Genomic DNA, 25,218 nt, shown 5'->3' with positions numbered 1-25,218 from the left:
AATTCAGACTTCAGATCATTTATGTTCTCAGGTTTAAACATCCTCGAAGATAAAATCCACCAAAGCTCTGCAGCTCGTCTAAACGGCACTAGAACATGAAAAACCTCCAGTATGGCCCTCGTCTTTTTCTAGCACACAAACTCTGCAGGAACTCAAACTCCCAGCAGCCATTGTTGGTCCCCTCTACTTCTCTTTGGGCGCCATGTCATCTCCGCCCGACACGTTTCCCTCCTCGTCTTCGTCCTCACCGACGATCCCCTTCAGGTAGGAGCGCTTGAACTCCTGGAACACCATCTCCTCCTCCATCTCACTACAGAGCCCGAAGACATTTTAATTGGACATTTTATCTGAATTCAAGAATTCACATTTATAATCCCTCCTCAGTACGATGGGCTCTCCGGTCGCATGAGGAGAGCTGTGCCCATGTAAATCTTCTACGGCTCAGATCAGCACCACGGAGGAAAACTTACTGATACCCAGAATGCATTCTGGCAAGAAACATCCAGTCACAGATCTTAAGGTTCTACTGAGTGCTCAGGTAGAATCTGTGGAGTTCATTTCTGAGAAAGCAGCAAATACAAAACGAATAGAAAAATAAAAGCTTGAAAGGAGTCGACTAATTATGTACAGCAGTTTGATTTGACTGATATATTTTTACCTCGGATATTTGGAAGATAAACTGAGAAAAGCTAACACTGGCGATGACGCAGGGATATAAACACGAGCCAGCAGAAACCAGATGTGAGTGGCTGACGAAGCGATAAAAGATCTGAGAACAGGATCCCGTCTCTGAGCGACCTCAGACAGAGGACAGTCACAACAGCTCGGAACTCCAATCTGTCCTTTTCTGTCTCTGAGTCAGAAGAAAGCTGAAATATTTCTGCAGATGTAAAAAGCGTCTCACCTCTCCTTCACTGTCAGCAGCAACAGAGACAGAAAGACACAAAGATTCAGACTTGACTCTTGGTTGTGACATTTTTCTGTGAATCAGTGAAAAGACCAATAATCAGAAATGTTTCCTCACCTGCATCAGGTTTAGGATGCATCAGTCTGAAGGGAACTTCCAAACCGACCTCACTGCAGCACAAAACAAAGAATGAATGCTCAGCAAGCAATCATGTGATTAAAACGGCAGACTTTTGGCAGCCATGTTTGTCTTCTACTCTAAACTTTCCGAAGGCCCATGAAGCGGGTCAGTGTGAGCTAACCTTGATCCCATCATTCTGAGAGCGTCACCACGGGGAAACAAAGAAACAACACAAGGTCAAACATTTGGAACACAGCAGCATTCAGGAGGCGGCAGGTTCAAGGTGTTGTTGTGTTGACAAAATAAAGAGCTGATTTTTCATCATTACTGAGCAGAACTCCTGATCAGATAAAGACAAAGTGTGTTCCGCTTCATCAGGTCTAAGTTTAACTGTGATCAACCTGGAAGTTTGTTTCTGTTTAATCATCAAAGAATCGTTTATTATTAAAAGTTGTTTCCTGATTAGATCGACACTTTGCTGAAACTTGAGACACAAACACACACTGACCCTCCAACGATGAGCTTCACCATGACTCTGTATGAAACCATGATTCCCATCACCTCCTTCAGCACGCCCTCCTTGATACTGAAAGAGACGAGGAGGACAGCGAGTGACTCATCTGACGTCCGTGAAAAGGTTGGAAGGACGGCGGCTGTCTGCTCACATGCTGGATGACGCCAGGTTGGTGTCTTCGTGCTTCAGCTTGCCGTCCAGGGCGATGCCTCTCCTCTCCCTGTTGTTGGCCAGCAGAGGCAGCAGCGTGTAGACTTTGTCCAGCGTCCCTCCAGCAGGCACCGAATCACTGAGAGGTCGGACGGACACACAAACGAATTCTGTAAAGGCTCCGTGTCAGTTTGAGGTCAGGTGATCAGTGATGGAGGCTTCAGGTTGCTCTGAGAGGAAGAACGCTCCTGATTTCTGTACCGATTCATGAACCTGATTTTTTTTTTTTTGAGGGGGGGTTTGATTCCCTCTGCTGATTACCCGTATTCCTCGATGGCCACAGATTTGACGTAGCTGTCGTTGGAGTATAAGACCACCGTGGAGACCTGATCCACTGAGGACGAGACAAGAGGACACTTTTACAGCGATGCTCGTCGTGTTCACACAAACCTGAGCGATCTGAGTGTTTACCAGAGACTATGATGTTCTTGATGTTCTTGTTGGAGCTGTTTGTGACGCTGACGTGCACTTTGACACACTCCCCATGGTAGTACAGCTAAAAGCAAGGCGGAAGGTCAGAGGGTCAACACGTCGTCGTCTTCTTGTGATTCTGTAATTTCTGTGTTAGTGAAGCGATGACAGGAAGTGACTCACCTCTTTGTCCAGACTGGCCTTGACATGCAGCGGTTTGTCGGACATGACAAAGTCCCTGGTGGTTTCCACAGAGGGTGCTGGACCTCCTGGGCCCTCCGGGGCGTACTGCACCTTCCGGAGCATCAGCTTCACTGAGCTTCTGTTGGACCGGGCAGAGGAATAATGAAAATAATGGGTGAGAGCAGTTAAACGGCCTCGTCGCCTTCCAGACTCACCGTTTGCGTATTTTAGCGTCCTGGCTCTCAGCGCTAAACGCTTGGATCTCAAACTCCACGGCACATTGCTGCAGACAAAGAAGAAGTTATCATCCTGTGACGTGTTCATCAACAGCTGCTGCCGCTCTCAGTCTGCAGTTCACATCTCACCTTGCCCACATCGTGGGGTGCTGGCTGCAGAGCCACTGAGCAAGGCAGGTTGTCTGGAAACTGAAGACAAATACACACCAGTCAGTAAGTTAGACAGTGAGATGGACGGACAGACAGACAGAGACAGACGGACGGACAGACAGACAGACAGTCAGACGGACAGGCAGACAGACAGACAGACAGTCAGTCAGACAGTCAGTCAGACAGTCAGTCAGACAGACAGACAGACAGACAGACAGACAGACAGTCAGACAGACAGACAGTCAGGCAGACAGACAGACAGACACTCAGACAGGCAGACGGACAGTCAGACAGACAGACAGACAGACAGACATACAGACAGACAGTCAGTCAGACAGTCAGACATACAGACAGACGGACAGACAGACAGTCAGACAGACAGACAGTCAGGCAGACAGACAGACAAACGGACGGACAGACAGAGACAGACGGACGGACGGACAGACAGACAGTCAGTCAGACAGTCAGTCAGACAGACAGACGGACAGACAGACAGTCAGTCAGACAGTCAGTCAGACAGACAGACAGTCAGTCAGACAGACAGTCAGTCAGGCAGACAGTCAGACAGACAGACAGACAGACAGACAGACAGACAGTCAGACAGACAGACAGTCAGGCAGACAGACAGACAGACAGTCAGACGGACGGACAGACAGTCAGTCAGACAGACAGACAGTCAGACAGACAGACAGACAGACAGTCAGACAGACAGACAGACAGACAGACAGACAGTCAGACAGACAGACAGACAGTCAGACAGTCAGACAGACAGTCAGTCAGACAGTCAGACAGACAGTCAGTCAGACAGACGGACAGACAGACAGACAGTCAGGCAGACAGACAGACAGTCAGACAGTCAGACGGACAGACAGACAGACAGACAGTCAGGCAGACAGACAGACAGTCAGACAGACAGACAGTCAGACAGTCAGTCAGTCAGACAGACAGACAGTCAGACAGACAGTCAGACAGACAGTCAGACAGACAGACAGACAGACAGACAGACAGTCAGACAGTCAGACAGTCAGTCAGACAGTCAGTCAGACAGTCAGACAGTCAGTCAGTCAGTCAGACAGACAGACAGACGCTGCAGTCTGTGCACCGATGATGATCTTTGGTTTTTGTGGTCTTACTGACACAGTTCTGTCTCACAGCTGATTGTGTTTCTCTTATTGACCGTGTTCGTCTCTCTTCAGAAGACAGAAACACCTCCGGTCTCACCTCGAAGAAGAAGGGGTAAGCGTTGTCTCCCAGTTTGCGCAGCAGCCGGGCCTGTGTCCTGGTGTGGATTCCTTTCTCCAGGTCCTGCAGAGGCGGGTACACCTGACGGGTGGACAGGTACAGCTCCCTGCGGAAGACGATCCCCATCACATCCATGTCGTCTCTGCCATAGCGGAACGTGCAGGACAAGGTGACGAACACTGGAGGACGGAGAGGACACAGCTGAGTGAAAATCTAACCAGGACCACATGAAGAATTTTGTCGTAGATCTGGAAATGTGAGTCGGCTCAGCACTTTGTCCAAATAATGGATATTTAGATCATATTTAGATTAACTGTGCAGCTTTAGCTTCCACAAAAAGACAGAAACAACCCTGAAGGCTCCATGTAGCTCTGATGATGATGGTGATGAGGTGTGAGCGTGGACAAACTGAGGTTAAAGAGTCCTGACACTATCCTGATCCTGGATCAGCTGGCTGCTCTCACCTTTCCGCCCCTGCAGAGCCTCAGGATCGATGAGGATGACGCCATCTGGTGGTAAAAAAAGAAAACCACTTCCTTAATAAGCACGACAGTCACAAGAAGGAAAATTAATTTTAAAAAATCGCTCTGTGCTTCTCAGCTGGAAGGCAGAAAACTAAAAAGCCTTTTTAAAAGCACAAATAAAGATCTCAGCTGTGACTATCCAACTGAGGAAAAGGTCGTGTGTGAACAGAACATATCGTCTGGTTTGGCCCTTTAACAGAAGCATTACGGTAAAAAGGTGTATTTATATTGTTGAATACTTTCATGAAGCGGTGCCGCTTTAACCTCTGTCATTTCTCAGATCATCAGTCTGCTGGTTCGGTGGACAAACTCACCGACTGGATCCACCGAGTCAACGCGGTCGACAAAATCTCTCTTCCCCATGTAGACTCCGACCTGAAGCAGCATCAAAAACACGTTTAGAAGCTGATAAAAAAAACCTGCAGCTTCGTTTCAAATGCATGAACCAAATATCTTGACATTTCTTTCATGGTTACATCAGTAGGGCCCACCAAAGGGCCCCGGGCCCCAAGCCTCCAGTTTAAAATATGTCCAGCGGCCATCTTGGACCTGCTGTGTATCCAACCCTGACTGGGTGGCACAGTCTGCCAATCATATGATAGCCACGCCCCCTGCTTTATGGCCCATGCAGACTGGACAAAACATTGAGATTAGACATGAAACACCTGAGTGATGCTGTCAGCTGTAATCTGGCACCAAGCTGTCAATCAAACACGTGACTCAGCTCAGCTCACGTTGTTGTGACTTTGTGTTGACCTCCTGAGGATCAGTCGGACTAGCAGCTGAACTGCTTTACTGAATTAAAAAAAACAAAAAACGCCATCGCTCCACAGTCGACCAATCAGCTGCCTGCGACTTAAGACAGGCATCAGACACATCATATGTAATGATAAACCAGGACTCATCGTGATGGCCGATCACTGACTGCACACAGCACAGCTAAAAGCAGCTGTGATGGAGGCACAGTCCAAGGTGGGGTTCCACTCACCGACTTATCCTTGCAGATCTTCTTGAAAACAACGTTTTTTGGACTCATGTTGGTGCCGATGGAGGTCAGCAGGTCAGCAGCGCCTGAAGGAAACAAACCTCACAGAAGTCCAGTCAGACTCTTTAACCTTTTTCTGAAGGCTGGAATCCAAAAACACATCAGACACTGAATGATTCTTTTCTAGCTCTGGTTGGATGTGCTCCGTCAGTTATACTCAAAACGGCCGGACAGAAACGGTTTCATAGAGCGACAACCTTTTTATTTATTTCAGCTCCGTCCAACTTAAATCTGACCGTCTAAAATACTCTGAACACTCAAATTCAAGTCCACATTGTCTTCTTCCGAGAGAAAGACTGTTTAAGTTGGACAACCTAAAGCTAAACACCGAGCGCTTTCATTTTTCAATCATTTTGTTTTATGCCTGCAGATTTTTAGAGAAGTGGAAAAAAGCCATCAAGAATTTAATGTGAGATGAAAAGATGAACTACTTTTTGCTCCGCTGCAGGTTGTGAACAGCAGAGGACCTCCAGAGATTTGGCAAACAAACACAAACAGGTTATTTTTGGTTGTTTTCAGCCCATTCCTGATTCTCTGGGTGTGGGTGGTTTAAAACTTCTCCATTCACTTCATTTCAAAATCAAAACTGACTTTTCAGCTCGAAGCCTACGAGTCCGGTGACCGGAAGTGTCTTCCATTAAGCGGAACCTTTAACGGCCGTTGAAGCCACGCCCACTACGTTTAAAATGAAAGAAATAAACACAATGCTTTGGCTCCTTCTGTTGGAGAAAACCGACAGTCCGAGATTAGATGGCTTAGAATTTAATTTGTAAATCATTTTAATTAAAGCCACTTACCGAAGAAATAAGAATTTACTAACGGAGCCAGTGATGACGTCACATCACATGAATGAATGAATGAATGAATGAATGAGAGTGGTTGAGTTCATTGAGATGAGATTTAAACAGATTTAGTTCTGATATTCTTAATCCTGTTAAATTACTCACGTCTTTCACCTTTTCTTACCGACCATACCAATAAAATCATAATAACAATAAAATTTGTACAAAAAAGTTCAGAAAAGCGGCCAATACTGCCACCAGCTGACAAAGCACAAAATAACACAACAACAACTGTATTTTTCTGTCACTTACATCTGGATTTATCTGCATTTCATCAATCAATTTGATTCTTTTATTTATTTGATCTGTAACTATCTTAAAAAAAAAAAGACTTCCTGAAGCTCCTCTTGAGGATTTTCCTCAGATACATGAACATTTCATCGTTTTTTAAGAGCAGTGATGCTCAGTTTCGTTTTTTAGGTGAAAAGGTCCTAATTACATCACACAGACATGTTTTCATTCAGCTGGAATGTGAAAATGAGAATGGCTCACCTGTGTTGCAGAAATGAAGGATGTGTTGTTGAATGAGAGGAGGGGACAAAGGGCGGCCGGACAGGATCTATATGTCAGCCCCTGCTGTCCGTCAAAGTCTCATCAGCCAATCAGGCGACTGACCCTCCACCCACAGGAACCACAACGTCCAGACTTCCTGTGAATGAGCCGACTGAGAGGATTGAAGCTGGTTCCATCTCAGTCAGCACATCAGGACCAGATTAGAGAGAGAGAGAGTTTCAACCTCGGATGTCGATCACTAAAACAAAAATACTCAGCTGCGTTTGAGAAACACTTCCAGATGTTGTTGGAAATGTCAGAGAGGTGGACAAAGACTTTACACCCAGAGTCTGTCCTGATGTGACCTCGAGGTGGACCAGCAGGTCCTGTGTGTGTGTCTATAGATAGACAGGCGTCTTTAATCCACTGTTCTGCCTGTCAGCAGGTAAACAGACTGAGGTGGATTACTGCATTCATCATCATTATTACAAAGGAGATTACCACACACACACACACACACACTCTTTATTGTGCCACATTCCAACTCTCTCTAAAAATAAAATAAAATAAAAGACCACGTCTGCAGGACTGAGGCTGAGTCCTGGCTTCTTATCAGTTCAAACTTTATTCTGTTATACAGTTTATATGTAGAAGATGTTTGTATTAAACATTCAAACATAATGAGTGTAATATGTGTAACATGCAAAGGAACACGACAAAAAGGTCTGCAAAGATTTATTCATTCCCAAGATTTAGTTTTCGAAACATTCTTCAAAACAAGTAAGAAAATTCTCATAGTTCCTACGACAACAGTCAAAAGATGTAAGCGTGTGTGTGTGTGTGTGTGTGTGTGTTCAGACATAAGCTCGGGTGTCTGGATCTGACTTTGCTGTTGCCGTGTAAACCTTCTGTGGGGGGTTTCCATAGTAACCTCTGAAAAACAAAAATAACAACATCAGTCTACGAATCTATGATGCAAACGTTTAAAGTGAAGCTGCTTCGAGATCATCATCATCTTATTAACTTCTCGTTGCTCCTTCAGTTCAGATTTACACCAACAAATAAAATATGATGTCTTATTATCTAATGAAATGAAAGTTCCCAGCTGGATGACTGCTGCTAATCCGATGAGCTTGATGGGAAACCCTCTTACCCTTTCTTGCCTCCAGCCGACGCTCGTTTACATGCGGTGCAGAGAAGACCTCCTCCCAGTACGGCCAGAGAGGCTCCGCCCCATCCCAAAAAGAGACCAGTTCCCAGCTCGAACCTGCAAACCAGACAGGCAGCGTCAGGAGCAATCCAGATGGGCGTGAAGGATCCACACAGCCATCTGGGCGTCTGGAACTTTGTGATGTCACAACAATGTGGCCAAAACAAGCCCCGCCCACCAAGATACTGCATCCAACCTTCTCTGAGACCACCCGCACCAAAAAGTTTCAGGTCAACTCACTTTACGCCGCCAGAGAACGGGTCGTAGAATTCCTCCACGACTCTGGAGGCGTACCAGGAACAAGCCGTCAGGGTGCACAGGCCTGCAAGGCGACAACAAAACATCAACACAACAGTCCTTCCATTTACGGCTCCTTTCATGAGCGCTGTCATTTAAATGGATGACGCCTGAGTGCAGGGATGGTGCTTGTTGAAGAGGACATTAAACAGACACACACAGACCAGCACCAGCTGGATCTTCATAAAAACACCACAACAGTGGCACCATGGTGGTGAAGAAAGAAGGATACACAACATCATCATCATCCTAAAGTGTCTGAACTGTAGAACCCCATGAACAGGACCAGGGGGTTCTAACCCACTGAGACCAAAACTGGTCCATCCAAAGGACCCACAGTCCAGTCCATCTGTGGAACCAACAAATTCAACACACAAAAGGCAGACTGTCTGTAGACCTGGACTCTGCGTCTGGAAAGGGAAGTCGGTGCAACAGGAAGCTGAAACATGGACGTCGACTCACCGCCAAGGACGCTCACGATTCCTCCGGTGAAGGCGATCTTGCCTTTGGACTCCTCGGTGGCTGAGCCGATCTTTATGCACTTGAGTCCAAGCAGAGACACGATTATGGCGCCGAGGCCGAGCAGCAGAGCGACGATCATCAGGGCACGACACGCCTGAACGTAGTCTGCAGAGAGCCGAACACAAACGAGACGTATTTATTCATTAGCTGGATTTGTTTTGAGTTTGTTTGGGACTCTTCACTGCTGGAGTTTTTGGGTGGCCATGATCATGAAGTAGTTTAAAACCATTTAAGGAATCTTAACAGGGTGAAGAATTAAAAACTTTCACAGGAAGTCCGCTTTCTGAAAAAGGGGAATCAAATCTAAAGCCCAGAGAGTCAGACTGAAGCACATGAAGACGAGGAAGTGTGTGTGTTCCAGTCACAGGCCGTCCTGCTGCTGTCGTTCATTAACTCTGATGATCATAAAAAGCTGACCAATCACAGGCCTTAGTCTCCAGTGGCTCTAATTTAACGAACTGATCTGCTGTTTTATTTCAAGAACCAAACAGAGCGTCGAGTTCTAAATTGTTGACCTTTTTTTACATCAAACATATTTCTGTTACTGAACACAGAGACTATCATTCAATTTTGCGAAAGGGATAAAAAACTTCGAGACAAACTGCTCCTTTCTGCTTCCACCTCATAGACATTTCCCTCCATTTTGCCGTCAACGTTGGACGAGCTCAAAATGGCAGCAAAGAGATTCCTTCTGATAAATTTACAGCACTGCCAGTGAGAATAAAATGAAAGTCAAATGAATATGAAGACAACGAGGCATTCTTGTTTGCGCCCAACCAATGACTGCTCTTTATTTCTTTTCAGGCGGGAAACTTCTGGCTGTAAAATGACTAACTGTTGGTCTGCGCTCCAACACAGTTAAGAGAACATTATATCTGTTGTATGTACATAAAACTGACGCTGCGCTGAATGTAACACAATTCTTCAGGGTCGCTGATCTCGTCTTACCTGGGAGGGCGAGCAGCGACTCAAAGTCCCGACACTCAGCGATGCCGGCGCTGTTTTCGGCACAGGCGTGCCACAGGTTCTCAAACTGCCTCTGGGAGATGATGACGCTGCCGGACACGGTGGAAATCTTCCAGGAGTCGTTGGCCAGCGCTGCTCCAGTGATCAGCCAGCTGATGAGGCACATGATGAACCCGGTTGCTTCTAAAGCCGTCGACATGATGGCGAAGTTTCCAGAAAACCCCTCAGAGGAACTAACAGAGACTCTGGGAAATCCACCTGCCACTAAAAGGAAACCAAACTTTGAGGGTCAACCTTCCAAATGGGAAGCTGAAGGGAGTGTAAAGGTCCCGAGTCCTGGTCTTCAGTGGGATGTTGGAGGTCTGGTCTCAGTCTGACGTCTGCGGCTCCAACAGGAGGACTTTACTCTCTGTCAGGGTCATAAACTGCTCAGAGCCGCTCCCTGTCCCCCCCCATGATGAATCTTCAGCCACTCCTCAGATAACCTGAACACCACCCACAGGCCTGACACAGAGCTGCTCAACAGCTAACAGCTAACAGCTGGAGATCAAGACCAACTGGGGGCAGTTAAAAAGGGGTCAGTCTGCTCTTATTAGCAGACTTACCACCAGGGGAAGGGCTCTTAGAGGCTGAGTGAATAACAGTTACTGTCACAGCACAGGCCCCCCACAGGCCCCCCACAGGCCCCCCACAGGCCCCCCACAGATGGAAGGAGAACAAGAATATATGAAGATGAAGCTGTGATGAGTTCATGGAACAAACGGCGCCACTCTCTGGGCCAAAGAAGTCAGAATGACTGTTTGGTTTTGGAACTGTCGGGGAAAATGTTCTCACCCTAACTACAATAGTGAATACAATGTGAACTCTGTCTATTTAACACCACCGGGGGGCGACTCCAAGTCAGACTGGATTGAAGTCTATGGGAAAATGTCCCTCCTCCTCCATGATGAGTTTATGGTCTCAGTGTCTAGTTTACAGTCTTCAACACAACATGATGCTCCATTTAGAGGGAAACAGAGCAGGAAAGAGGGGAGGGGTTGGGGCGGGGCGGGGCGGGGCGGGGCGGGGCTACTGTGTGACTGACAGACTGAACCACCCAATCAGGATGGAGAACAGAGCAGGTCTGATCCACCTTCTCCTCCAAATTTGGTTTCCTCTGTGAGAACCAGCACCGGTTACGCCCTCGATACCCGATAAAGAGTTTGTCTCCTCAGCGTTAGCGTCATCCTTTCTCTTTATTAGGCTGCTCATCATCGAGTCGTGTGTGTTGAAGGGAAGTGAAACTGACTGAGTTCTCAGTCCACATGTTTCTGCTTACCTGCATGTGAACACAGAAAAGGAGAAGTTGGTGTGTGGTAGGAAGTAAAAGGACAATAAAGACATTTATCAGATGAAATAAGTCCAGAGAGCCGTGACATCTCCTGTCTCAGGCCTCCCTGTCCTCACAGAAGACAGAAGGAATAAAAAACAACTCAATTCTGAGATGACTCCTGACCGATGAAGTGAGTCATCAAATAGATGGTTTCTCTCTGCGTGGTGTGTCAGTTGGTTTCAGGCCGTGACGGAGAAAGAAAAAGCAAACAGTCAGTTGTTTGATTGCGTTTTATGGTTTTATGGGTGTTGACAGTTAATGTTTGATCGTTGTCAGTCCAAAGTCTGACTCTTCACACTGAATCAGACACAGACAGAACTCTGATCAGACTGCAGCAGTGAGACAGACAGAGGAAAGCCCTGAAAATGATTTACTCTGCAGTACCAGCTGCTGTCAGCCAATCAGGGGAGAGGCTCTGGTCCTGTCTCCTGATTGGCTGAGTGAGCTGATCAAACTAAAGCAGATTTCCTGAAAACATTGGAGCTTTTTTAAAATTTTGACTCTGTTAAATGGTTTCCCCTCAGAAAGCAGAACCAGGACCATAAACTGAACTGGTTTTGTCTTTTCTGCTCAACACAAAAAGACAACAACCGTGTAGCTCCACATTCCAGCAGCTCTGTAGGCCCTGTCACGTCCTCGGGCCGAGATCAGCCTGTAAGTGAGCTCTGACAGCTCATGGCCTGAGGGAGCGGGAAACAAGTCAGACCGGCTCGGGCCATCCTCAGCATCTGGATACACCGGCTTTTCTCTGCAGATCCAGGACGCTGACGCTCACACAGCTTCTGTTTTCACACCAGAGTGAACTTCAGACTCCGGAGCCAGCTCTCCCTCGTCCCCTGGTGAGCTGAGGGCCCGGGGCTTTCTGGGCAGTCTGGGACATGTTGGACCTGCTGGTCTGGAGCTGAACACTGTGGTCATGAGACCACCATGCACTGTGGCTCTCCTGCCAGCTTTGATGGTGATGATGGTCCTGCTGCACACAAACAAAGGTGCGTTCGCTGTCACTCTCTCTACGGAGGCTGTTTAAGCAGCCGGAGGGTGTGTACACTGCGTCTGAATGAGTCTGAACGAGTTTGTATGTTCTTCAAAGTTTGCAATCAACAAAAATAATCACGTGTTGGGAGCTCCGGAGGGTCGTGTGTGTTACCATGTGTGTGTGTTGTTGCTTTCTTTTGGCCTCATTGTGTTTTGCTGCTGTAACTCGCTGCGTCAGAGCTCAGATTGAAAAATGAACTGCTTGTTTCAGCAGGAGTCTGGACGCTGCCAGCTCCATCCGAAGTCTCCATGGAGTCTGTCAACATGAGACACACCCTGAGGTGGCGCCCCCTGCAGGCCCCATGCAACACTCCGGTCCTCTACTCTGTCCAGTTCCAGGGGTAGGTCCAGGTCCAACCTCCATTTGAGCTTGTTGTACACGGTTTCTATCTGAGATATTTCACACATGGAAGTTCAACATGAATTCTATAAATATCTTATATTTGCTGTGCGTGTCTGTAAATTGCTGTTCAGGTTTGACAGGGTGAACTATGTGACGCTCATTACCGAGACCTTCTGCGTGAGAAGATAATTATGCCCTAATAATTACAGACACGCCTGCTGAATCAGCTGTGGTCAGCAGGCGTGTCTGTCCTGATGAAGCGATGACTGAAAACTTTGAAATGGTTCTCAGGAACATGGCGGCTGATTGGCTGATTCAGTCACTTCATCGGGAACAAGCTGAGAATCAGCTGGTCACTCCACCAACACATCCTCAGAGGAGGGCGACCAGAAACACTCATCCTCATGTGATGTTGCGTCTCCTTCAGGGAATTCGAGCTCACGTTCCTGAACGGCAGCTGGTTGGACGCTCACGAGTGCAAGCAGATTCGTGGGACGCACTGCGACCTGACCTCTGACCTGGGATCCGACTCGGACTACAACCTCCACGTCAGAGCGCAGTGTGGGTCAGAGGCGTCTGCCTGGAGCGAGCTCAGCCAACCTTTTAACCGCAGAAACAGTGAGACACGAGTTGTGCTTTTGTTTGGGTCCCTTTCTTTGGAGCATCAGTTTTGGTGATGAGCGTCCGGTTGGGAGGAAGATTCTGTGTTTGTAAAAATGAAGAGATGACCCAATGATGGTGTGTGTGTGTGTGTGTGTGTGTGTGCAGCGGTGTTGACGGTGCCGGAGATGGCGGTGACCACAGTGGGGGACGGCCTTAACGTGTCCTTTGACAAACTTCCTCACATGTCCACCGTCAGAGTGACAGTGTGGAAGAAGGGCGAGGAGCTGCAGGTCAGAGGTCACGTGGTCACTTCATCTTCTTCCTTTGTTCATTTCCTCCTGGATTCTCTTTGATCTTCTTCTTCTCTGTCTGCTCAGGCCGTCGTGTACACGATGCCGGCCGAGCAGAAGGTGCTGAACGTCGCCGCCCTGCAGGAGGGAGCCCTGTACTGTGTTCGAGCCCAGACCATCCTGACAACACGGCTCCGCAGCGCCACCACAGAGAACTGCGTGTCCTTCACAGGTTCAGGTAAACACCCGAACTCTCCCACTTCTGTGCTTCTTTGCTGGGGACCTTCCCGAATGTGTCTGTCGGCCTTTTTGAGTGTTTGTTTTTTTTCAAAACAAACCTTCAAAGAAAAAAATCAGAAGTTAGATCTAATCTGGGTAAAGACACCAACATGGCGGTTTTTCTGCCTGCAGGTCTGGACCCTCCGTGGAGGAGGCCGACCACTGTGGCTGTGACCGTCATCATCATGGCGGGGCTGCTGTTCGCCGTGTTCTGGTCCATCACTCACTGCCGCCCTGACGCCTGCCGAGCGTATTTCAACAAGGAGCCTCTGCCACAGTCACTGGTCGGTTCCATCTCTGCTAAAGGCACAAAGAGAAACAAATATAAGACGAGACGGGCCAACCGTTCCTGTCGGACGTGTTCTAGAGTTCTTTTGTGTTCTAACTTTGTTGGTGAATCTTACTTATTGTTTCTGTGTAACCTTTTCATATTTTGTAAATTGTATTTATGTAATATGCTTTGCAGTTTTTCTAAAGAAAGTGTGTCATGTCTCTGCAGCATGGCGTCACTGCTATTGATGTTCAATTCCCAACGAGTCCCGAGGAGGAGGAACAGATCCACATTCTGCAGAGCGTGGACGCCAAATAGAGGCGTCAAAAGCTGATGCCGGGTTCTCGTGCTGCATTCAGTCCTGTGGGGAAAAACTGGGATGAAATAGACACGGTGCTGGTCCAGGTGGGACCTGTTCGTGGGCTGAACTTCTGAAATGAAATGTGACACCCAAGTGACAAAGGTCCACCAGGATAAAGGAGGAAGTCATGTGTTGTCCGGAGGTTTCCCGACCTAACCCCTTCCCTCGCCTCAGCTCCACCTTCTCCTCCAAGTATGCTTTCAAAAAACCCAGATGGTTTTTTGACGGACAAATGTCGAAGTGAAGCAGCAGCTGACAGACTGATGGTGGCGTCACTGATGTTGGCTCTTGGCAGACCATTTCCTTTAGGGTCCATTCTGTTCATAAACTCACACTCAAAATCTTTTTGTACAACTGACCTGAAGTGATTTCCAGGATGAGGAGAAAGCTTACTGACACTGGGCCACACAACCAGGTATAAACTAACTTTAACACACTTTCTGTCCCACGTTGTTCCTCCAAAACTGTCATTAAAACAGCTCAGCTCTTCTTCGTGTGTTTGGATTGTTGTCAGAGACAGAAAGTGACAGGAGGACGCCACCTGGTGGACAAACAGAGACAGGACGAGGAGAGGTCAGGCAGCCGTCACCGCCCCTTGTTGTTCTGCCTCCATGTCAAATAAAACCTGTGTGGTCATAATGTTGTCTGATCAGAGTATTTCTGCTGAAGTGAAACCGTCATTAGAAAATTAAATTCTTCAGTCTGTTTATGTGCCTGCTGGTGTACCACATCCACACCCAGAGTGAGACTTTGGACTATCTGAACACAGTGCTGCACAGTGCTGCCCACTTTTCCACCATGTCTGCTGGGCTGGACCAGCTGTGAGCTAAAACCAGGTTCTGATCCAGACCGGTCCGAAGCTCCTCCTGTCTCTGCTCTCATTCAGACATCCAGAGGGATCAGTTCTTTGTCCTGTTGTTGTCTGTCTGTGCTGAGGAAGTCTGCAGAGCTCCACTGTTATTGGTCACATTGTGAACTTTGTGCTGTCAGAGCGTTCCTCCTCCTGATGATCCTCCCTCTTCTTCCTGCTCTGATCACGTGTCTCCTCAGATCTACAGTCTGAAGGGGGTGGAGACATTTTTACAGCAGACAGCAAACTAGTTTCACTTTTGAATAACAGAAACTCAGACACGTCGTCACTGAGAGGAGAAATGGAGCAGAAAGGAGTTCATCTGGAAACCATCTCCTGTTCCATCTGTCTGGATCTACTGAAGGATCCGGTGACGACTACCTGTGGACACAGCTACTGTATGAACTGTATTAAATCCCACTGGGACGGAGAGGATGAGAAGAAAATCTACAGCTGCCCTCAGTGTAGGAAGGCCTTCATACCGAGGCCTGTTCTGGAGAAAAGCACCATGTTAGCAGTTTTAGTGGAGCAGCTGAAGAAGACTGGACTCCAAGCTGCTCCTGCTGATCACTGCTATGCTGGACCTGAAGATGTGGCCTGTGATTTCTGCACCGGGAGAAAACTGAAAGCTGTCAAGTCCTGTCTGGTTTGTTTGGCCTCTTACTGTGAGAAACACCTGCAGCCTCATTATGATGTAGCTCCACTGAAGAAACACAAGCTGGTGGAGCCCTCTGAGAAGCTCCAGGAGAACATCTGCTCTCGTCATGATGAGGTGATGAAGATGTTCTGCCGTACTGATCAGCAGTGTATCTGTTATCTCTGCTCTGTGGAGGAACATAAAGGCCACGACACAGTCTCAGCTGCAGCAGAAAGGACTGAGAGGCAGAGAGAGCTGGAGCTGAGTCGACAACAAATCCAGCAGAGAATCCAGGACAGAGACAAAGATGTGAAGCTGCTTCAACAGGAGGTGGAGTCCATCAACGGCTCTGCTGATAAAGCAGTGGAGGACACTGAGAAGATCTTCACTCAGCTGATCCGTCTCATGGAGAGAAGAAGGTCTGATGTGAAGCAGCAGATCAGATCTCAGCAGGAAACTGAAGTGAGTCGAGTCAAAGAGCTTCAGGAGAAGCTGGAGCAGGAGATCACTGAGCTGAAGAGGAAAGACGCTGAGCTGAAGCTGCTCTCACACACAGAGGATCACACCCAGTTTCTACACAACTACCCCTCAGTGTCAGCTCTCAGTGAAGCTACAGACTCATCCAGCATCAACATCCGTCCTCTGAGATACTTTGAGGATGTGACAGCAGCTGTGTCAGAGCTCAGAGATCAGCTACAGGACGTTCTGACACAGAAATGGACAAACGTCTCACTGACAGTGACTGAAGTGGATGTTTCACTGTCAGAACCAGAACCAAAGACCAGAACTGAGTTCTTAAGATATTCACAGGAAATCACTCTGGATCCAAACACAGTAAACAGATATCTGTTATTATCTGAAGGAAACAGAAAAGTTACACGAATGAGTGAAGTTCAGTCTTATCCTGATCATCCAGACAGATTCATTGGCTGGTGTCAGGTCCTGAGCAGAGAGAGTCTGACTGGACGTTGTTACTGGGAGGTGGAGTGGAGAGGAGAGAGAGTTTTTATAGCTGTTGCATACAAGAATATCAGGAGAGTAGGGCAGAATAATGAATCTGCATTTGGATTCAATAACAAATCTTGGGCTTTAGACTGTGACCAAAACAGTTTTACATTCTGGTTCAACAGCTTCCAGACTCCAGTCTCAGGTCCTCGGTCCTCCAGAGTCGGAGTGTACCTGGATCACAGAGCAGGTATTCTGTCCTTCTACAGCGTCTCTGAAACCATGACTCTCCTCCACAGAGTCCAGACCACATTCAGTCAGCCTCTACATGCTGGACTTGGACTTTACTCCACCGGAGACACAGCTGAGTTTTGTGAACTGAAGTAGACATTAGTGAGTTAAATGTGTCTTTTAGTTCCTGAATGTATTCAGTGTGTCTGTGTGTTGCTGAGTCATTGTCAGCACTTTGACCTGCTCTCATCTCTTGTTGTGTTGATGTCTGAGTGTGTTCAGGTGGAGCTGGAGCTGTGGAGGAGATCACTGCTCCTCATGCTGTTAGTTTGACCTTGAAAACAAACTTCTGTGTGTCCTGAATGTTGAAGTGTAAAGAAAGAGCTGAGCTGAAACAAACTGGTTGTGTAAATAAAGTGAATGAGTTCATGAAATCACTGAACTAAAGTCATTTAACAGAACAAACTGAAGCTTCACAGCATCAATAAAGTTGATTTTCCCAAATCTCAGGGATCATATTGAGTCTTTGTTCCAGGATCTGATCCTCAGCCAGGCGTCATGGTCATCTGGGTGCAGAAGAAACTATAATATACTGAGATCTAAAATACTTTGAATGAATATTGATTGATTGGTTTTATGATGGTTTTTCATCCACATTCATTCAAGGCGAGGCTCCTTTCTCAGTGGGATTCACCTGAATGAATAAATAAAGCTTAAAAATATTAATGATATGATCTGTCATCAGGGGCCGTGTTTTTACCATTTAAGGTTCACATACAGGTGGAATCGGATGGGCTTCATATTTGGTCTCTTTTTCAACCCTTCAACGTGACAACAAAAACAAAAAAAAAATCACACCAAACCGAGGGGAATTTTCCCATAGGTTTCAACACGCCCCCCGATGCTCATTAGAGAGAATGAAGCTTTAAGACTCGGAGACAGCCTGAGGGAAGGACAAGGGGCTTCAGACGGAGTTGTGAGTTCTGGTTTATTGTCATTCAGGAATGTCAGTGAACAGAGTCGACGTCAAAGCTGCCAGAAGGCCACAAACTAACAAAGTGTTTTAAACAGCTCTGCAGCAAAACTGCCTCTTCTTCTCTGAGAGAGTCTTTGGTTCGTCTGAAGGTGTTAAAGAATAAAAAGGTTGTCTTCATTCACCAAATGATGTGGAACATAAAAAGACTAACTGTTCCAACAGGCTTCTTTAGTCTGTCAACACGTTTGGGAACCAAAGAGTCCACCAGCATCACAACACGATAATAACAACATTTCTGAGCCTGGTGTGAGCCTGTAAATATTTTCCATGCTTTACAAAGTTAGAAAGCTCCTGACAGATGAGACATTAAATCAGTGGAGTCATTGTTGGTTCGTCTTTCTGCAGGAACTCGTTTCCAGACGGACTGTTTGCTGCAGAGCTGAGCGGTGTCTGCCTGCCATCATCGGGGCAAAGCACCTGAGCCACACACTTAATCTCTTCCTCATGAATCATTGGTTTTTTTTTTAGCTTCTTAACATCCGTCACAAGAAACAGCAATGAATAAAACTACAGTCCAAGTGAAACTACAAAAACACAAACTTGTTCATAAATATACAGATATTGTCTAATACAGTGTGCGTCATATACACAGTGAGTTTGTCCAAACGGAGCAAACTTTGACCTAAACATCAGGAGAAAAAAAGAACATGGTGGAAAATTAAACCCTCAAACTGTTCATGATCATCTGCAGCTCAAAGCCAACACTGAGGTCAAAGGTCAATCATCCAGCATCTAAGGAATAACTTCACTTCCATCACTCGTTGGGTTCAAGTGCTATTTTGAAAAACAAAACATGAGCATTGATGGTTAAGAGCCAGAGAAACAGAAGCTGATGTGACCTAAGGCCCCACCCCCTGCACTGCCAAAGCCCCTCCCCCATCAAGTTCAGTTCATGGACGGACTTAAAATGACAGAACATCTCCCATCCAAGTTCACAGCTTGTCTGGACTATCACAACAACTAACACAGACGCAGCTTGTCCAATCAGAGCATCGTCAACAGAAACCTCACTAATTGCTTCTCCATGCAAAAATATTTCCTTTTTTCACATTTGGACCTTTGAAAATGTTGTGTTTTGTTGGAGCAGCTGCTCTTTGTAACATTACTCAAAACGACTGATTGTGAATATTACACCATATCGAGCGGATCTGACAGGACCTGAGATGGGTGCCGGTCCACTGTGCTACCTGCAGTAGATCCAGCTCCAGGATGGTGTGTACAGTGTGAAGTGTTCCTGAAGTCTGTGAACAGAATCTACTGCAGGTAGAAAACGGACTGTAGACCAGAACCCACCTCAGACCCAGACCTGGACCTGATCCATTGTGGGTCTTCTATGGCACTTTGAGTCATTCATCCTTCACTGTAACACATTAGATAAAAAAACAAAACAAATAAACAGCATTTCTCTCCTGCTGCTTTCACGTTTGTTGGCTTAAAAAAAAAACAAAAAACACACACACTGAAGTAAACACTGATCAAATGAGCTGCACTGTGCTGAGAATAACAAAGACCTGTTTGGAATTTCTATACGATAAGAAAACAAAAACTAAATGAAGAAGACTGACTCACTTTGTCTAAGACAACAAATAAAAACACACTGCACGTCTGACGCAGACACGGGAATACACAGGACGCCTTCAGTATCCCAGGTCCAGCTGGATTTTGTGCTCAAAGATGGCGATTAGCAGCATGATGCAGAAGCCCAGCAAGATGCCGGCGTTCTGCAGCAGGAAGAAGCCCCAGTGGCTGAAGCCGTGGTCCCCGGCGTCATTGTGCAACATCTCAGGCACCTGGCGGGACAAAGAGGACACACAACAGTGAGACGAGTGTTACCACCACTGCACATTTCAATTTAATGAAGTGTAAATAATCTGACTTTATTGAGTGTGGTTGTGGCAGTCCAGACAGACTCAGGGACAACTAGTCCACTGAGGAGTGAGCTGTACGTGACAGCTCAGCTGTTTGTGGTGCAGAGACCAAGAGTGTGTGTGAAGGGACCATCTGGTCCTGAAGGCTGCAGCTCTCAGCTCAGAGTCCTGTCAGGTCCACAGAACAGATGCTGCCGACTGGACCACCACAAACACACAGTTCAATCCCCACAACTCATCAGAGTCTCCAGACATCAGACATGAGCTGGACTTCATTAAGTGTTTTTACTAGTTATTCGTATTTACCAACTATTATGCTAATCATTTGAATTTCCCCCTGAAAGAAAAATACAAACATGAAATAAAATCAGGAAACAAGGATGCAAGTAAGGATGGACATAAGGAAGTGAGGTGAGGTGGTAAGGAGCTACAGAAGGAAGTCAATGCTTCTTTAATACAGTTCACCCGGTTCACCCGGAACATGGCGGCTGATTGGCTGATTCAGTCACTTCATCGGGAACAAGCTGAGAATCAGCTGGTCACTCCACCAACACATCCTCAGAGGAGGGCGACCAGAAACACTCATCCTCATGTGATGTTGCGTCTCCTTCAGGGAATTCGAGCTCACGTTCCTGAACGGCAGCTGGTTGGACGCTCACGAGTGCAAGCAGATTCGTGGGACGCACTGCGACCTGACCTCTGACCTGGGATCCGACTCGGACTACAACCTCCACGTCAGAGCGCAGTGTGGGTCAGAGGCGTCTGCCTGGAGCGAGCTCAGCCAACCTTTTAACCGCAGAAACAGTGAGACACGAGTTGTGCTTTTGTTTGGGTCCCTTTCTTTGGAGCATCAGTTTTGGTGATGAGCGTCCGGTTGGGAGGAAGATTCTGTGTTTGTAAAAATGAAGAGATGACCCAATGATGGTGTGTGTGTGTGTGTGTGTGTGTGTGTGCAGCGGTGTTGACGGTGCCGGAGATGGCGGTGACCACAGTGGGGGACGGCCTTAACGTGTCCTTTGACAAACTTCCTCACATGTTCACCGTCAGAGTGACAGTGTGGAAGAAGGGCGAGGAGCTGCAGGTCAGAGGTCACGTGGTCACTTCATCTTCTTCCTTTGTTCATTTCCTCCTGGATTCTCTTTGATCTTCTTCTTCTCTGTCTGCTCAGGCCGTCGTGTACACGATGCCGGCCGAGCAGAAGGTGCTGAACGTCGCCGCCCTGCAGGAGGGAGCCCTGTACTGTGTTCGAGCCCAGACCATCCTGACAACACGGCTCCGCAGCGCCACCACAGAGAACTGCGTGTCCTTCACAGGTTCAGGTAAACACCCGAACTCTCCCACTTCTGTGCTTCTTTGCTGGGGACCTTCCCGAATGTGTCTGTCGGCCTTTTTGAGTGTTTGTTTTTTTTCAAAACAAACCTTCAAAGAAAAAAATCAGAAGTTAGATCTAATCTGGGTAAAGACACCAACATGGCGGGTTTTCTGCCTGCAGGTCTGGACCCTCCGTGGAGGAGGCCGACCACTGTGGCTGTGACCGTCATCATCATGGCGGGGCTGCTGTTCGCCGTGTTCTGGTCCATCACTCACTGCCGCCCTGACGCCTGCCGAGCGTATTTCAACAAGGAGCCTCTGCCACAGTCACTGGTCGGTTCCATCTCTGCTAAAGGCACAAAGAGAAACAAATATAAGACGAGACGGGCCAACCGTTCCTGTCGGACGTGTTCTAGAGTTCTTTTGTGTTCTAACTTTGTTGGTGAATCTTACTTATTGTTTCTGTGTAACCTTTTCATATTTTGTAAATTGTATTTATGTAATATGCTTTGCAGTTTTTCTAAAGAAAGTGTGTCATGTCTCTGCAGCATGGCGTCACTGCTATTGATGTTCAAATCCCAACGAGTCCCGAGGAGGAGGAACAGATCCACATTCTGCAGAGCGTGGACGCCAAATAGAGGCGTCAAAAGCTGACGCCGGGTTCTCGTGCTGCATTCAGTCCTGTGGGGAAAAACTGGGATGAAATAGACACGGTGCTGGTCCAGGTGGGACCTGTTCGTGGGCTGAACTTCTGAAATGAAATGTGACACCCAAGTGACAAAGGTCCACCAGGATAAAGGAGGAAGTCATGTGTTGTCCGGAGGTTTCCCGACCTAACCCCTTCCCTCGCCTCAGCTCCACCTTCTCCTCCAAGTATGCTTTCAAAAAACCCAGATGGTTTTTTGACGGACAAATGTCGAAGTGAAGCAGCAGCTGACAGACTGATGGTGGCGTCACTGATGTTGGCTCTTGGCAGACCATTTCCTTTAGGGTCCGTTCTGTTCATAAACTCACACTCAAAATCTTTTTGTACAACTGACCTGAAGTGATTTCCAGGATGAGGAGAAAGCTTACTGACACTGGGCCACACAACCAGGTATAAACTAACTTTAACACACTTTCTGTCCCACGTTGTTCCTCCAAAACTGTCATTAAAACAGCTCAGCTCTTCTTCGTGTGTTTGGATTGTTGTCAGAGACAGAAAGTGACAGGAGGACGCCACCTGGTGGACAAACAGAGACAGGACGAGGAGAGGTCAGGCAGCCGTCACCGCCCCTTGTTGTTCTGCCTCCATGTCAAATAAAACCTGTGTGGTCATAATGTTGTCTGATCAGAGTATTTCTGCTGAAGTGAAACCGTCATTAGAAAAACTTCAGAGAAAACTAAAAGTAGACAAAAAAACAAAACAAAACAAAACATCTGTAAATTCTTCAGTCTGTTTATGTGCCTGCTGGTGTACCACATCCACACCCAGAGTGAGACTTTGGACTATCTGAACACAGTGCTGCACAGTGCTGCCCACTTTTCCACCATGTCTGCTGGGCTGGACCAGCTGTGAGCTAAAACCAGGTTCTGATCCAGACCGGTCCGAAGCTCCTCCTGTCTCTGCTCTCATTCAGACATCCAGAGGGATCAGTTCTTTGTCCTGTTGTTGTCTGTGTGTGCTGAGGAAGTCTGCAGAGCTCCACTGTTATTGGTCACATTGTGAACTTTATGCTGTCAGAGCGTTCCTCCTCCTGATGATCCTCCCTCTTCTACCTGCTCTGATCACGTGTCTCCTCAGATCTACAGTCTGAAGGGGGTGGAGACATTTTTACAGCAGACAGCAAACTAGTTTCACTTTTGAATAACAGAAACTCAGACACGTCGTCACTGAGAGGAGAAATGGAGCAGAAAGGAGTTCATCTGGAAACCATCTCCTGTTCCATCTGTCTGGATCTACTGAAGGATCCGGTGACGACTACCTGTGGACACAGCTACTGTATGAACTGTATTAAATCCCACTGGGACGGAGAGGATGAGAAGAAAATCTACAGCTGCCCTCAGTGTAGGGAGGCCTTCATACCGAGGCCTGTTCTGGAGAAAAGCACCATGTTAGCAGTTTTAGTGGAGCAGCTGAAGAAGACTGGACTCCAAGCTGCTCCTGCTGATCACTGCTATGCTGGACCTGAAGATGTGGCCTGTGATTTCTGCACCGGGAGAAAACTGAAAGCTGTCAAGTCCTGTTTGGTTTGTTTGGCCTCTTACTGTGACAAACACCTGCAGCCTCATTATGATGTAGCTCCACTGAAGAAACACAAGCTGGTGGAGCCCTCTGAGAAGCTCCAGGAGAACATCTGCTCTCGTCATGATGAGGTGATGAAGATGTTCTGCCGTACTGATCAGCAGTGTATCTGTTATCTCTGCTCTGTGGATGAACATAAAGGCCACGACACAGTCTCAGCTGCAGCAGAAAGGACTGAGAGGCAGAGAGAGCTGGAGCTGAGTCGACAACAAATCCAGCAGAGAATCCAGGACAGAGACAAAGATGTGAAGCTGCTTCAACAGGAGGTGGAGGCCATCAACGGCTCTGCTGATAAAGCAGTGGAGGACACTGAGAAGATCTTCACTCAGCTGATCCGTCTCATGGAGAGAAGAAGGTCTGATGTGAAGCAGCAGATCAGATCTCAGCAGGAAACTGAAGTGAGTCGAGTCAAAGAGCTTCAGGAGAAGCTGGAGCAGGAGATCACTGAGCTGAAGAGGAAAGACGCTGAGCTGAAGCTGCTCTCACACACAGAGGATCACACCCAGTTTCTACACAACTACCCCTCAGTGTCAGCTCTCAGTGAAGCTACAGACTCATCCAGCATCAACATCCGTCCTCTGAGATACTTTGAGGATGTGACAGCAGCTGTGTCAGAGCTCAGAGATCAGCTACAGGACGTTCTGACACAGAAATGGACAAACGTCTCACTGACAGTGACTGAAGTGGATGTTTCACTGTCAGAACCAGAACCAAAGACCAGAACTGAGTTCTTAAAATATTCACAGGAAATCACTCTGGATCCAAACACAGTAAACAGATATCTGTTATTATCTGAAGGAAACAGAAAAGTTACACGAATGACTAAAGATCAGTCTTATCCTGATCATCCAGACAGATTCATTGGCTGGTGTCAGGTCCTGAGCAGAGAGAGTCTGACTGGACGTTGTTACTGGGAGGTGGAGTGGGGAGGAGAGAGAGTTTTTATAGCTGTTGCATACAAGAATATCAGCAGAGCAGGGGGGTCTAAAGAATGTGGATTTGGATTCAATAACAAATCTTGGTCTTTAGACTGTGACCAAAACAGTTTTACATTCTGGTTCAACAGAATCCAGACTCCAGTCTCAGGTCCTCCGTCCTCCAGAGTCGGAGTGTACCTGGATCACAGAGCAGGTATTCTGTCCTTCTACAGCGTCTCTGAAACCATGACTCTCCTCCACAGAGTCCAGACCACATTCAGTCAGCCTCTACATGCTGGACTTGGACTTTACTCCACCGGAGACACAGCTGAGTTTTGTGAACTGAAGTAGACATTAGTGAGTTAAATGTGTCTTTTAGTTCCTGAATGTATTCAGTGTGTCTGTGTGTTGCTGAGTCATTGTCAGCACTTTGACCTGCTCTCATCTCTTGTTGTGTTGATGTCTGAGTGTGTTCAGGTGGAGCTGGAGCTGTGGAGGAGATCACCGCTCCTCATGCTGTTAGTTTGACCTTGAAAACAAACTTCTGTGTGTCCTGAATGTTGAAGTGTAAAGAAAGAGCTGAGCTGAAACAAAATGGTTGTGTAAATAAAGTGAATGAGTTCATGAAATCACTGAACTAAAGTCATTTAACAGAACAAACTGAAGCTTCACAGCATCAATAAAGTTGATTTTCCCAAATCTCAGGGATCATAT

General features: G+C 47.1%; 5 protein-coding genes across 5 annotated transcripts; 3 read left to right on the top strand and 2 right to left on the bottom strand.

Annotated features, from left to right (window-relative positions):
* Nucleotides 1-183: 183 nt before the first annotated feature.
* Nucleotides 184-5,533, bottom strand: saga (S-antigen; retina and pineal gland (arrestin) a). Its single transcript, XM_029524504.1, has 15 exons — nt 5,486-5,533; nt 4,812-4,872; nt 4,438-4,482; nt 3,953-4,152; nt 2,711-2,770; nt 2,561-2,628; nt 2,346-2,484; nt 2,163-2,247; nt 2,013-2,085; nt 1,693-1,830; nt 1,536-1,613; nt 1,209-1,223; nt 1,025-1,077; nt 905-914; nt 184-310 (listed from the first exon to the last, which is right to left on the bottom strand). Exons 1-15 carry the CDS (start codon nt 5,531-5,533, stop codon nt 184-186), a joined length of 1,200 nt encoding a protein of 399 aa, XP_029380364.1.
* Nucleotides 5,534-7,730: 2,197 nt separating this feature from the next.
* cldn15la (claudin 15-like a) lies at nt 7,731-10,070 on the bottom strand. The gene is made up of 5 exons (XM_029525434.1): nt 9,854-10,070; nt 8,846-9,010; nt 8,327-8,408; nt 8,030-8,143; nt 7,731-7,809 (listed from the first exon to the last, which is right to left on the bottom strand). Exons 1-5 carry the CDS (start codon nt 10,068-10,070, stop codon nt 7,731-7,733), a joined length of 657 nt encoding a protein of 218 aa, XP_029381294.1.
* Nucleotides 10,071-11,907: 1,837 nt separating this feature from the next.
* crfb16 (cytokine receptor family member B16) lies at nt 11,908-14,914 on the top strand. The gene is made up of 7 exons (XM_029524991.1): nt 11,908-12,232; nt 12,490-12,619; nt 13,049-13,239; nt 13,390-13,514; nt 13,602-13,752; nt 13,926-14,077; nt 14,293-14,914. Exons 1-7 carry the CDS (start codon nt 12,160-12,162, stop codon nt 14,380-14,382), a joined length of 912 nt encoding a protein of 303 aa, XP_029380851.1. The 5' UTR covers nt 11,908-12,159; the 3' UTR covers nt 14,383-14,914.
* On the top strand, nt 14,714-17,592 carry LOC115057784 (tripartite motif-containing protein 16-like). The gene is made up of 2 exons (XM_029524990.1): nt 14,714-14,840; nt 14,940-17,592. The coding sequence occupies exon 2, from the start codon at nt 15,577-15,579 to the stop codon at nt 17,242-17,244; it is 1,668 nt and encodes a 555-aa protein (XP_029380850.1). The 5' UTR covers nt 14,714-14,840; nt 14,940-15,576; the 3' UTR covers nt 17,245-17,592.
* A 4,701-nt stretch (nt 17,593-22,293) lies between these two features.
* LOC115057929 (tripartite motif-containing protein 16-like) lies at nt 22,294-25,177 on the top strand. The gene is made up of 2 exons (XM_029525187.1): nt 22,294-22,399; nt 22,499-25,177. The coding sequence occupies exon 2, from the start codon at nt 23,188-23,190 to the stop codon at nt 24,853-24,855; it is 1,668 nt and encodes a 555-aa protein (XP_029381047.1). The 5' UTR covers nt 22,294-22,399; nt 22,499-23,187; the 3' UTR covers nt 24,856-25,177.
* Nucleotides 25,178-25,218: the final 41 nt, after the last annotated feature.

Source organism: Echeneis naucrates, chromosome 17 (assembly GCF_900963305.1).
Source record: "Echeneis naucrates chromosome 17, fEcheNa1.1, whole genome shotgun sequence".
NCBI classification, from domain to species: domain Eukaryota; kingdom Metazoa; phylum Chordata; class Actinopteri; order Carangiformes; family Echeneidae; genus Echeneis; species Echeneis naucrates.
Note: the sequence above shows the minus strand (reverse complement) of the source record. Positions and strands in the feature narration are given on the sequence as shown.